The following is a 13,507-nucleotide window of genomic DNA, read 5'->3' as shown; positions in this document are numbered from 1 at the left end:
CACCTGAACACACCTCCCTGTAAGACCAGCACGCCCAGAATCACCTGAACACACCTCCCTGTAAGACCAGCACGCCCATGGGCGCAAAGATAGGCGCAGGTGCATTTGCTATGTAAACAAAACGTCATCCTTATTTTACAAATAAAAAGCTGCATTTTGCTGCACATCATTCCCCCCTCTTTCATGTCTTCAGCTATCCTGTCAATAAAGGCCTAAAAAATGCCCAAAACACAACATTTGGGTATTGACATATGTGATTTGGTAATAATGTAATAAGGTAGAGATTCTACTTTTGAAGAAACGCAACAGGGAGGGGGTTGTCTTTCATATTTTTTGACGGGTTACAAATCCAGGCCTACCTCTTCTAAATGATGGTGGGTCACCCCCCCAAACAAAAGTTGTCATTTCCCTCATCTCTTTCACAGCTCGGCACGTGCTGGATAAAAAACAAGCGCCCCTCTGTCGCGCGGTGACGTGTAGGAACAGGAAGTCAGGAAACAGTAGAAGAGAAAAGTTGCAATAGTTCAGGGATAAAAAGTTGATAAAAAATGAGCCGAATTTATCACAACACGTCTTTACAGAACAAACCAGTGCACAATGAGAGATTTGACCGCGTGTGGTCTCCCTCTACGTATGAAAGGTAAAGTATTCCCAGGAGTTAGCTAGCTAGTAGGCTAACAGTATCTCAGTACGTCTGATACACTCTTCTCCTTGTGATGGAGCGACGACACCAAACCCCACTGACACACCGGGACACTTTACTTTCCCCGAGATTCAGAGCAGCTGAATTTAATTTACGCACTTCACACAAAAAATTTGGTAAGAAGTAATTCATATTTGAATATTCGGCATTCAAAGGGACAGCACTCCATCTCAATAAAATGCTGTGTAGGTGTAGCGGGATGTAGCCAACGCCCTCTGTCGTGTGTCTCAATGACGAATATTACACTAGGTACACAGTCACTTTCTAGCTTAAAAGTTGAAGATGTATTCAAATTAAAATCCATTATATCTGTTATTACGTTACTTTATGAATCGCTCTTTTCCTATTCTTTTTTTTTTTTTTTTTTACCTTGAATTTGACTGTGAGCAACTGCAACTAAATAATTAGTTAGTATTTAATTTGAAAGGAGTTTGGTTGTTAGGTCTCATTGCTGGATAAAGTATTCAGACCTTTTACTTAAGTAAAAGTACTAATAACACTGTAAAAATACTCTGTTACAAAAAATGCATTGAAAAAGTGTTTTGTGTGCAGAAATCTTAATGTGTAACTAGTAACTAAAGCGGTCAGATGAATGTAGTGGAGTAACTAAATTACTAGTAACTAAAGTAACTAGTAACTAAAGCTGTCGGATGAATGTAGTGGAGTAACTAAATTACTAGTAACTAAAGTAACTAGTAACTAAAGCAGTCGGATGAATGTAGTGGAGTAACTAAATTACTAGTAACTAGAATCCAAAGCTGTAACAGATGAATGTAGTAGAGTAACTAAAGTAACTAGTAACTGAAGCTGTCAGGTGAACGTAGTGGAGTAGAAGTAGAAAGTGGCATGAAAGGAAAAGACTCAAAGCACAAGTTCCTCAACATTTGTACTCAAGTACAGTACTTCAGTAAATGTACTTAGTTCCATTCCAGCACTGGTCTCCATTATACACATCTGTTTTAGGGAGAACTGGAATTTGAACACTAGTTCTCCTACAAGCAACAGAATGCACAGACAAGTGGAAGTAGACTGATTTTAATATTTGATATTTTCCTCCCACACAGTGGCCAGGGGGTCCTTTTAGAAGGAAAGCTGCTGGATGTTTCCAGACATGCCATCAGTGACGACAGCAATCAAAAGGTACTATATGCAAAATCCAGCTAGCCACCCATGACCCATCCACCCAAATCAGTGGTTTCGGTGGGCACCCAGGGGTCCTTCAACGCGTTCCTGGGGGGTCCCGAGCCAAAAAGGGAATCATTTACAATATTTTCTTTACAATTCCACTCATAAGTTAGCCTGATGTTGTCACACTCAGATTCTAGTCAAACAAAGAGTGAGATACAATTTGAATTGTTACAGCTTTAATTGTGTTCAACGGTAACTGTAATTGCAGTGTTGTGAAAAGGTGATATTTTATAATTTTATCATCTCTGTTTCTGTCACTGGCAGGTCCGTTTCTATGTCCTGTACATCAAACCCAGCCGCATCCATCAGAGGAAGTTCGATGCCAGTGGTACGGAGATGGAGCCAAACTTCAGTGACACCAAAAAGGTCAACACTGGCTTCCTCATGTCCTCCTACAGTGAGTAGACAAAAACAACCATTTGTGTTCATGTCTGCGTGTTTCATTTCCTCTCCAGACCTCATTCTGTTTGGAGTGCTTTGTCTTCCATGTTGTTGTGTGTTAAGATTAAATTATGTGTGTGCGTGTGTGTGTGTGTTGGCAGAGCAGGCTTGTTGTTGGGTCAGTCCCCCTTGGCAGTGTTTGTGTTTGAGTCCCACCTTTATTTTTTTTCTCTCCACACATTTTTGAACTGTAGCTGCACCCATGACTAATAGCAGGACTCTTGTCCCTGCAGGGTGTTCATGCTTTTGTTTTTAGCAGACTTGATTAGTGTAACAGCAGCTTTACAGGTCGCTGTAAATAATCAGTTGGGTAACTGCAGCGTATTCAGATCGCTGCTGCCCGACTTCTCATTAAAACTAGGAAGTTTGACACATTGCTCCTGTTCTCAGAGCCGTCCCCTTGCTTTCTATACAGTACGTCGTAGAATTGATTGCGGTCTCGATCATTTTGATTTCTAATTTTTTTAAATGACTTTGATTCATTTAATTTTACGAGCCAACTTCATCCCAAACGCTGCTACTTTCTTCTGTGAGTTTTAAACATAGACTGTATAAAATAGGTGCTGCCATGCTCTCCCTCGAGCGTCCATGTCTACAGGCTCATGGTGATGAGCAATGTGCTCTAGGTGACAAAACTAATCTGTCTTAAGATCACCTGGGAAGGGCCAACTAGCACCCCTATATACTGTATATATTGTATTTTTTATAATATCGTTATATAGTGAATTTGTGTGCTGGTGAAATGCTCGCCCACGGGTTCGTTGTAGGGGCTTAAATCCAAACCAATTCCATATAATAGATGTTGCTCCGATCTTTTTCACCAGCTCTTCTGTTTCTGCCATGTTTTCTCTAGATGACGATGATGATGGCTCTATATTTCATGGATAGATTGCATCAACATGCATCAACAGGCCATTTTTTTATAATTTATATTGCATATTATTTATTTTTCCAATTACTAATCCAAACAATTCCCAACCCTATTCATTAACATAAAATACTTGCGTACTGTGTCTTTAAATCCTGATCATTGGCTTTGGTACACATGTTGTTTGCGTACAGAGGTGGAAGCTAAAGGGGAGTCGGACTGTCTGTCTGAGGAGCAGCTGTCCCTGATGGTGAACAAAGCTGAGCTGGTGAAGATAACTGACAAGCACCGACCCAGCGGGACCTGGGCCTTCTGGTACCCAGAGTCAGAGATGGACACAACCGAGCTGGAAACGGGACGGGATATACGGCTGAAGACCCGAGGAAACAGTCCTTTCATATGTGAGTATGTATTCCCATCAGGGCTGGATGACATGCGGTTGTCCCGATTCAATTCTTTCCCGATACATGGGTGTTGATTCGGGTGGTATTGGGATTTTCATATCTGTTTTATACAAAAACAAAAGTTCATCCAACCACCTTCATCAGTTTATCCGGTATCGGGTCGCGGGGGGAGCAGCTCCAGCAGGGAACCCCACTCTTCCATTTCCTGAGTCACATTAACCAGCTCCAACTGGGGGGTCCCGAGGCGTTCCCAGGCCAGGGTGGAGATCAAATTAAATATATAATTTATTTTACTACGCTACTAGGAAGAATCATGCCATAACTGGATATAAAAAAGAAAAAGGAAACTGAAAAAGCAAAGTTGATATGTAGAATGATTAATCTTTTGAATTTTTGAATATTTGGCTTTTCGTTTGGACGTGACAGATGTCAAAATAAGGAGCCGTGGCCCAAAGATGGGTGGGAGGGTCTGAAACAAAAGGGGTGAAGAGGCACCGTATGGACAGGAGGGGGTGTTATGAGACAGGAGGTCTCCAGGCTGCAGCCATACACTCTGGCTTGGCCTCTTGTTTCACATTCATAAGACGGCCCGTCAAAGCCAGAGGGGCCTTTTTGTTTTCATAAGCCTCACATTAATCAAACTCGTCCTAGTGTTGACCCCCATGGCCGTGGGGAGGGACTCTGATTAAATGTTTTCTTTTTCCTTTTTTACAACTTACCTCCAGGGAAATGAACGGTGTTTGACCTTTTTCATGTGCAGAAGAGTCATCCGGACCTTTGATATTCAACCGTTACTTTGGAATGGACACTTGGTCTGTTCCCAGCGTCTACGTTTACATATTTTTGGCCCAGATTCATACATTAATCATGCTACAACCTGGTGCAGTGCATTTCTCCTTGTTCTGATCTAAGGTTAATGTTTGACTGTTTCAAGAAAATTACATTACACTTTGATCCAGTTATGGAAAGTATTTCCAAAAACCAAATTGATTTATAACGTCATTGTTATTGGATTTTATGATTTATCTTGAAATGAAAATCGGAAAATGGATTTTCTTCTTTTTTTTTCTTAAACCCAGCCCTAGTTGATATGTTGGAACATAAAATTCTCGGGTACCACCAAAGAACTCCCACTGCCCCTCAACACCTCTCACCTGGTAAAGAAAGCCCTACAGGGGATTGACTTTCTCAGGAAATTCAAACAGGCTGGACCCCTCACCCCCCCACCCCCCCACCCCACGCTGGCTGTGCATGTCTGGACCTACCCTGCAGAGGTCTGAGGAGCCGTATAGTCCTCATAGCTCCACCGGAGTTTAAAATTCCAACACAAAGTGGAGGGTCGTGGATAAAGTTGTGATTTCATCGTACGCAAACATCGCGAAAGGCTGCGACATGTCGTGAAAAACATTCCGAGATTTTTTGAGATAGTTGAAAGCGAGTATCAGTAGAAAAATGTCATTTTTTTGGTGGTGCTTTTTATGTTTAATTAGTTCAATAAAATAATGTTGGAAATTAACATTTGTTTCTCCTTTTTTTTTTTTTTTTAATATCCAACAAGGAGTTTGTTGGATTTTAGCAGAATGTTACAAGCAGCAGAACTGAGTACACTTTATTATCTGTTTATTTATCTCAAGTATTTATTGTCATTGTTATATTCAACATTGTTGCATACTCTTCTCATATCGTGCAGACCAACTTCTCCCCCAAAAGAACCTGCCGCCGATGTAATTGTGTTGTGTGACAATAAAGTGTTCTCATGCCTAGTTCTATCTGTGCTGTGTGTCTGTTGCTTTTTAATAAACTCCTTTCCTCCTCTCTGATGTGCTTCCAGTCTCGTTAGCCAAAGTGGACGGCGGAACGGTGACCAAGTGTAACTTCGCTGGCGATGAAAAGGCCGGAGCGTCGTGGACGGATAAGATCCTGGCCAACAAAGCAGACGCAGTTGGCGCTCAGGGGCCCGGCCATGGAGAGGGAGCCGAGGAGGATGAATGGGTGAGTTAGGACTGGGGTTGGCCTTGAGAACCGCATCCACCGTGGAATTGCTGAAAAAGTTCAGATTCACGTCTACTGTTGAGCGCCAACGGCTAGATGGAGCGTCTGCCATATAAGTCTATGATAGTTTCTCTACAGTCTTGTGCTTCAGCTGTTTTCAAAATGTTTTTTGCATCAAATCCAATGTTTTATTTTCACGATTCATCCCGTAGATTATTGGCTTGGTTCCAGGCTTAAACCTCTTTAAGTAAACAGTTTTTGAAATGTCAATGGAACAATTGAATGGGGAAAATCCCTTCCAGAACCAGAGCTGTGAAAGAAGTGGGCGGTCACTGTTGAGCTGTAGCGTCAGACAGGTCACGCAGGAAGCCGCTTTATTCCTAATAACATCAGTTACTCTTGACTCGACTTCCTCCGTCCCACCCCAACTGAATCCAGATTTGCACTTCTCTCCCTAATACATCCTATTTGGAGCCCTGCCTTTTTACTTCTGCTTACTATCTTTCCATCACATCTCTCATCTAATTATGGATGCATGTGCACTTCATTCATAAACGTAAATAAAGTATGTAGCTGATATCTAAACAAAATAATTCCACTTAAAAAAAATTCATTCATTCAATTTTTTTCAAACTTTATCAGAGATTCCATCCGTGTACCCCCAGAGGGAGCTTGTGTACCACCAGTGGTACTTGTACCCCAGTTTGAGAACCAGTGATATATAAAAAAAAAAAACATGTACAATACAAGATGGTGAAATGAATAAGTTGCTTTCCATTTTGACAGTTTAGAAGCCCTGAGTAAAGGAACTCAACCTCTTTGTACTGTTTGACACTTGAATGGATTGAAGCTGCAAAGATTAATCAATAAGCAATTGGGATAATAGCAACATTTCTGATATCAACTTGTTAATTATGACTGTTTTTTGGTTTCCATACTTTTCTATGTTAGTAAACTGAATGTGTTTAAGTTGTGGTGGGAATAAAACATTTTAGGACGTCATCTTGGGCTTTGGGAAACAACATCTTTCACAATTTTCGGACCTTTTACTGACGAAACAACCAATCCATTAATCGAGAAAAAACTCAATAGATCAATTGACAATGAAAATAATTTTGCCCTAAAATGGATATGGAGGACTGTCTAGGAGTTATGATTTGACCTAATAGCTGAATCCGTCTTTGGCTGCATCTGTTGTTACTAACCTATCCATCCCACTGTGTTTCTCTCAGGATGACTGAGGAAGCCATCTCTCCGGATGTCTTGGCGCTGTTCCCGTCTCCAGGGTGAACTGCTTCAGTTTGAATCCCTTCCTGCATCTGTCTTGGCCTTGGGACTCCCACATTTGACCGGTACTTAACCTCTTTGGCCCTGGGACTGAAAACCTGGCGTCACTTCCACAATATGGGACCAGACCCCTCCAGCTCCATGTGTGTATCTTAGCTGCCTTTGAAACTTTACCCTTGTATAACCTGGATAAGATCCGCAATTGTATATAACTACTGTATATAACTACTAACTACTATTTTTTTAATCTCTCTGAGCTTGTTCTTCTACTCCGTCCGTTTGTGTCCCAATTTAAACCAGAGTTTCAGCATAGCCTGGTGACAGTCCCAAATATCTGTAGTTTTACTGCACACTTGTTAGTCCTTTGAGTCCTGTCTAGAGGGACTCATTGGATTTAAAGTGTTCTGCGATACGTTTTCGTTTTTAGGGGACATATGGGCAGGTGTGTGCGCCATAGACACGCTAACTACCCACACACAGTCACACACATCATGGTTCTTAAAGGTGCAGTAAGTCATTCTGCACTAAGGTGGTTGGTTGGAAACGGAGAGCTAGGTGACCGTGAGGAGGTATTCACTGAATATGAGAACAAGTGTATTAATCTAATATCACTTACCATACCTTTAACCCAGTGGTATGTTCACCATTCATACATGTTTAGCAAATGCTATGTGGAAAAATGAGTTGAGTAAAAATAGAGAGTGGCATGAAAAGAAAAGTCTCTCTAGTAAAGTACTAGTACCTCAACATTTGGACTTAAGTACAGTTGCTGTCACCATTATAACTCAAAGTGACAGAAACGCCTCAGATAAGATATCAGAGTGTATTTAGTTACTCATACACTATTTATACAGATAGAACCATAACTATTGTATTAAATAATAAAATATATTCCTTATTGAAGTCATTGCGTGCAGGTAGTATCATTTGGACATAGTAAAACATGATTTTAGGTACTGAGGATATGGCAAATAGTTATAATCACCAGTGTTCCCCAGAAATCTGAGTCCTTTTTCATTTCTACATCAGACCTTCAGGTTTCTTTCATCCAGAATTGTAATAAGAAATAACGTGGATGGTTCCATATCGCGCTCTTCACGAAGAAAATTATCAGGTCACTACTTTTTGGGTGTTTAGTAACTTGTACAGCATTTGAAGAAAGAAAATGATAAAGGAACGTTGAAAACAGTGACAAAAACATCGGGGAATATTTTCAGAAGTCTCGAGAAAGATGACCAATGATGGATCTATTTTAACATATGTATAGATGGGATGGTTGATGAGTGATCTGCTGCCACTTGCTCCCCCCCCCCCCCCCCCCCCCCCCCCCCCCCCCAGGGACCACAAAGGAAATAAGCCCCAAGGCTTTAGTGTGTTACCCTGCCTTTGTTTAGTTTTTTAAATTTATGGTGCTAAGCTGAATCATATCTTATAACTAAAGGGGCAAATAAAATCAGTCAAACCTGGATTATTTTCAACCAGGTAAAACAAAAATGACATGTACTTCTATACACAATGACGTTTTATTATTAAAAATAACAATTTCAAAAACATACAAGAATAATTTGTTTCTTTGATTACAACATATTATACACATATAAACATGTTCCCTATAACTGACTTTGGCAGCATCACAACGCTGGTAAATGCCCGATCCCTCTGCACTCCAAATCCACAGATTACTGGAACAAATGGCCGTTTCAAACCATTTGCCACGGCAAAAACGTTGACACAAAGTTTGGCTTAGAAGTCAGCAGCAGTGAAACGAGCTCCATTTTAAGTTAATGGGAAAATTGTCCAGCTTGTAATTACTTTCATAAAAGTGCTTGTTTTGCCGCTGACAGACTCAGATTAATATTCTAGGTGTCTGACAGCATTATGGAAATGATCCCTACAGAGATAGATACAGCTCTGAGGTCGCTCGTGCTAAACCCTCCAGACTCCATTTAAAAAAAACAATACTTTTAGCCTGTATAAAGCCAACATATTTGAGTGAAAAGACAACCCACACACCGGCGTTTCATAGTTTTATTTTGTTTCTGTCGATTTTGAAAGAAGTGTGTTTTACGATGTTAAAATGACTGCTTACTAACATGGAGTCTGGTGGCTTTAGTGAATGCAGTTTCGCGGATGTTGTCATGTTTAAAAAGGATCTTACTGTTTTAACAGAAAGGTTGACCTCCTTATAAATCCTTTCCATTATGTTTTCAGACACTTAGAATATTAATCTGAGTCTGTCAGCGGCAAAACGAGCACTTTTATGAAGATAAATACAAGCTGGACAATTGTCCCATGAACTTCCATTGTAGCTTGTTTCTCCGCTGCAGACTGCAGAGATCTCTCTTAATACTGGATCAGTGTCAAAGACTGTTGTTCCCATCAGTCACTTAGACACAGAACATGGGAACATAGGGTCCAGGTTGACAAAAAACCAGTAGGCCAAGTTACCTGTTAATTCATAACAGTGGTCAAAGTGAGATTCAGTCTTGATCGGTTCTTGTTTTCGAAGTAGATTTAGTGGAAAATGAAGATTGTTCAGCAGCTGGCACCCCTCTGATCTGTGAAGCTCTATATCACCAGTGTCAAACTTAAGGCCCACGGACCAAATCCTGCCCTTTACAAACCTTGATCCGGTCCACATATCAATCAAGGTTCAAAATCATTTTGGCCGGCCTAGTTGTGCTCCAAACCAAAAACTGAACAACTTTTTAAACTGTAATTACAAAGCAGAATGTCGTAGATTTGCAGGCTTTAAGACTCAGAAATTCCCCCAGAAGTAGGCTGTGTGGTATCACACTTTTAATAACGTCATCACTGTTTCTCATGGCTTACTAACATCTGTAATGGCTGAGGAACTTTTCGACCAAACTGTAAGTGAGAAGACTAAATGAGACATGCAATAATAAGGTGAAAAACATTTGACTTTTTTGATTAAATAAAAACATTTCAATAAACTAGACATGTCTGGCTCTCGCTTTGATTCTCATTTTCCAGTGTGGCCCTTAGTAAAGTTGAGTTAAACAGCCCGGTTTTCAACCAATCAGAGATGGTGTTTTCCACTCTACTCAGCCGTTTCTCTTTCAAACCACTCGAGTATCGCATCTTTGTTCTCCCTGACCCACTGGATGTTGACTTGGGTTTTCTCGATGGCCTGGTACACCTCGTTGACAGCAGGACCCAGATTATACTCCTTCTGAAAACGCTCCAGCTACACACACACACACACACACACACACAAATTACACAGCTATGTTAGTTTTTTAAGCCAAGGAACTGTTTTCTGAGAAGGATGAGTCATTGACTGTGATATTGTAAGAAATCAGGTTGCAAATCAAACTGGGCCTTCAATAATGTGTGGGCGGCTTAAAGCCTTTATGCATACTTTATTTATTGCATAGATAAGTACTAAGCTATTAAAATAATAATTGTTGGCCTGATTTTATAAACCATGTTTTAATGTTGAACATCCATGAATCCTTAGGATTGGCTCCCTTAGTGACTACCTTACCTCGGAGCCAGTAAGCCTGCCAGCAGTTGGCTTTTTGACAAATACGCTAACTTATATTTGCTAATTACATGTTGGAATCAGGGTTGAGACATTTCTGAAAGTTTTTCAAAGATGTGTGTGTGTGTGTGTGTGTGTGTGTGAGACTAAAAAAACTGGTGGCCTGACCTCGTAATTATGAGATATTTTTTCCTTGTAATTACAAGATCCACATCTCTGTGTCTCTGATGTGGAAAGTCCTAATTATGAGATATGGTCTCCAGTTTGTTTTCTCTCTGGTGAATGCATTGCATTTGTGTACATTGCAGCAATAGTACACTGTAAAAAACAACTGTCAAAAAGAGTAATTATAAAAATAATGGAATGGAAAAATAATAAATTTTGTTGTTACAAAATATAGTTTAGTATAGTATTTAATATAGTTTATACTTTGACATGAAATCTTGTTTTTTTCCACCCATTTTTTCATTTTGTTTAATGAAGGAAAGTAAATGGTAACTAAAGTAACTAGTAACTCAAGCTGCCAGATGAATGTAGTGGAGTAGCTAAAGTAACTAGTAACTAAAGTAACTAGTAACTCAAGCTGCCAGATGAATGTAGTGGAGTAAAAAGTAGAATATTTCTCTCTGAAATGTAGCGGAGTAGAAGTAGAAATTGGCATGAAGAGAAAAGACTGAAGTAAAGTACAAGTACCTCCAATTTGTACTTAACAACATAACTTGAGTAAATGTACTTAGTTACATTCCACCACTGCACATAACGATAGATAAGAAATGACATAGCGAGAGAAATTTGGGCTTTGGCTCCGAGGTAAACTAGCATGCTGTCACCATTATAACTCAACATGACACAGACACCTCTGATAAGATATCAGGGTGTATATAATTCTATATGTAGAATTATTGGTGGTGACTGGAAAAGGGAGTTCCCTCTTGGACATAATAAAACAGTGATGAATACCTCGTCCAGCTCGAACTGTGTGGAGAACCTGCTGGACACGGCGTTGATCAGCATGGCTCCATCCCTGGCAGCAGGGACACACAGCATTAGAAACAGTTTTTAAGTACAGTGCCATGCAGGGTATCCCCCCAAAACCAGGAGGAGGAGAGTCTGGCTAGTCCACCCAGCATTCTGGGATGGGAGAAAAACATACTTAGAACTTATAACACACATTCAAGTTGAGTACTCTGTTTTCCTGTTTCAACTTTTGCACCAATACCATTCTTTGGTAGCCTACTTTCTCTCCAGTAAAAATGTATTTCAGTTGGAAAAATAAGTCCAAACTTATTCATACTTTGAGGGAGGGGGACCTACGTCCTGTTACACCACTCCTGTTTATTTAACTTCACTAACGATTTAGTCGTCTATATGAAATGTATTTAAAGGTAGAAAACGTTAGACTTCATAAGGTTTTGTATTCATTTGCTGGGCCCGGTTGGACTTGTCATTCTTAGTTGTCTTGGGGGACACTAAGCGCCGGACGGAGCCATGGGGCCTCTCCTAGTTCGTCTCAGGAAGATTTGTACGTTCAGAAGTAGTTTTAGTCGTCAACAGAAAACTCAGATTGGACAGATAGTCTAGCTAGCTGTCTGGATTTACCCTGCAGAGATCTGAGGACCAGGTAACCATAGTCCTCAGATTGGACTGATAGTCTAGCCAGCTGTCTGGATTTACCCTGCAGAGATCTGAGGACCAGGTAACCATAGTCCTCAGATTGGACAGATAGTCTAGCTAGCTGTCTGGATTTACCCTGCAGAGATCTGAGGACCAGGTAACCATAGCCCTCAGAAATCCACCAGAGATTAGAACGCCAACACAGAGGACGGGGACCAGGGGGTTGGGCCAAAAATTAGAGACATCCAGAGGAACGTCCCCTAAATGCTTCATCGTCCAGATAGACCACCACGTCTCTTAAACAACAACTTTAATACAGGGCTGCTGTAGTAGACTCCATTAGTTTTAGCCAGGTGGACCCTGTTTACACGTGTCAATTAGAGTTGCAGAGATGAATCGATTGGTTGTAACTATGAAATGAATCCCTACCTATTTTGATTATCCATTCATTGGTTTGAGTCTTTTTTTTAATGTAAAACTTGCATTATTCCAGCGTGTTAATTGTGAATATGATTTAGTTTCTTCTCTCTGTGACAGTAAAGTGAATGTCTTTGATTTGTGGACAGAACAAGACATTTGAGGAAGTCATCTTGGGCTTTGGGAATCAACACTTTTAACAACTTTCTGACATTTTATAGCGGAAACTAATCCTTTAATGGAGAAAATGGTAATCGACAATGAAAAATAATCAGAAGTTGGAGCCCTAGTATTTACTGGATTATCTTCTGAAAGAAACTTCAGGAAATTGATGATACTGAAGTCTGGATGGACACAGAATTTAGACTTCCTGCTGATTACCTGAGTTAGATTAATCTCAGTTATCACTGTTTGCTCATGAAATGAAACCCTGTCTGCTATGTAAACAGAAGTTACACTTCCTGGTAACAGCACAAACACTGAGGACTTTATGAAGGCGGGCTAATGATAAGCACTGATTAAAAAACAAGACCTTTGTACTTGATAACACCGTGCATGATTTATATAAGCCACTGTTTATTGTAGTGTGTTCTTTAAGGGCAGTGTGTGTTTATTCAAGTGACTGGACCACGGGCCGCTAAGTGTCAAGAGACCTAAGCTAGGCCCGGCTCTCAGAACTCGGCTCTGGGAAAAGGCAGCGAGCGGAAGCATGTCCATGTAGCACTGACAACAACAACGTGGTTCAGTTCATGGTCTCAAAGAAGGTCACGACACACAGAACTGTAGACCAAGAAACACATTAGGAAGCCGTGCTAGGCTAGGGTTGCCAGACCTTCCTCCACCGCACTGCAGAGGAGGAACTGTCTAGTCCACACAGCGTTCCCGGATTGAGAGAGAAACGTGCTCCGGTTTATTGGCATTTCTTTAAACCAATCACAATCGTCATGGGCGGTGCTAAGAGCCGGACGGCGCCACGGTGCCTCTGCTAACTAGTCTTAATTGAAACAGGATGAAATAATTATTTGTCTCTTGCAGTGCACCACTGTACATATTCTTTCAGAAATGGGGTCCCATGTTTTTTCCACCAA

The 13,507-nt window shown here is 40.7% G+C and overlaps 2 protein-coding genes and 1 long non-coding RNA gene across 4 annotated transcripts in view; 1 reads left to right on the top strand and 2 right to left on the bottom strand.

The window, feature by feature from the left end:
- Window positions 1–82, bottom strand: part of LOC117948785 — a 297-nt gene extending 215 nt beyond the window's left edge. The window contains exon 1 of one of the 2 annotated variants that reach the window (XR_004657553.1): window positions 55–82. This is a non-coding gene — a long non-coding RNA (uncharacterized LOC117948785). Of the gene's footprint in view, window positions 1–13 lie in introns of both variants that reach the window. The other variant, XR_004657554.1, reaches the window with a different exon arrangement.
- A 344-nt stretch (window positions 83–426) lies between these two features.
- On the top strand, window positions 427–7,253 carry arpin (actin related protein 2/3 complex inhibitor). Its single transcript, XM_034878631.1, has 6 exons — window positions 427–640; window positions 1,768–1,843; window positions 2,156–2,288; window positions 3,395–3,601; window positions 5,436–5,596; window positions 6,829–7,253. Exons 1-6 carry the CDS (start codon window positions 549–551, stop codon window positions 6,835–6,837), a joined length of 678 nt encoding a protein of 225 aa, XP_034734522.1. The 5' UTR covers window positions 427–548; the 3' UTR covers window positions 6,838–7,253.
- A 2,410-nt stretch (window positions 7,254–9,663) lies between these two features.
- anpepa (alanyl (membrane) aminopeptidase a) overlaps window positions 9,664–13,507 on the bottom strand; it is an 18,723-nt gene continuing 14,879 nt past the window's right edge. The window contains exons 19-20 of the mRNA XM_034878563.1: window positions 11,349–11,412; window positions 9,664–10,091 (exon numbers count right to left, since the gene is read on the bottom strand). Coding sequence (XP_034734454.1) covers window positions 9,945–10,091; window positions 11,349–11,412 — 211 coding nt within the window. The 3' untranslated portion in view covers window positions 9,664–9,944. The remainder of the gene's footprint in view (window positions 10,092–11,348; window positions 11,413–13,507) is intronic.

Source organism: Etheostoma cragini, chromosome 8 (assembly GCF_013103735.1).
Source record: "Etheostoma cragini isolate CJK2018 chromosome 8, CSU_Ecrag_1.0, whole genome shotgun sequence".
In the NCBI taxonomy this organism is placed as follows: Eukaryota; Metazoa; Chordata; class Actinopteri; order Perciformes; family Percidae; genus Etheostoma; species Etheostoma cragini.
The sequence above is the reverse complement of the archived record's forward strand: the minus strand, read 5'-3'. Positions and strand labels throughout refer to the sequence as shown.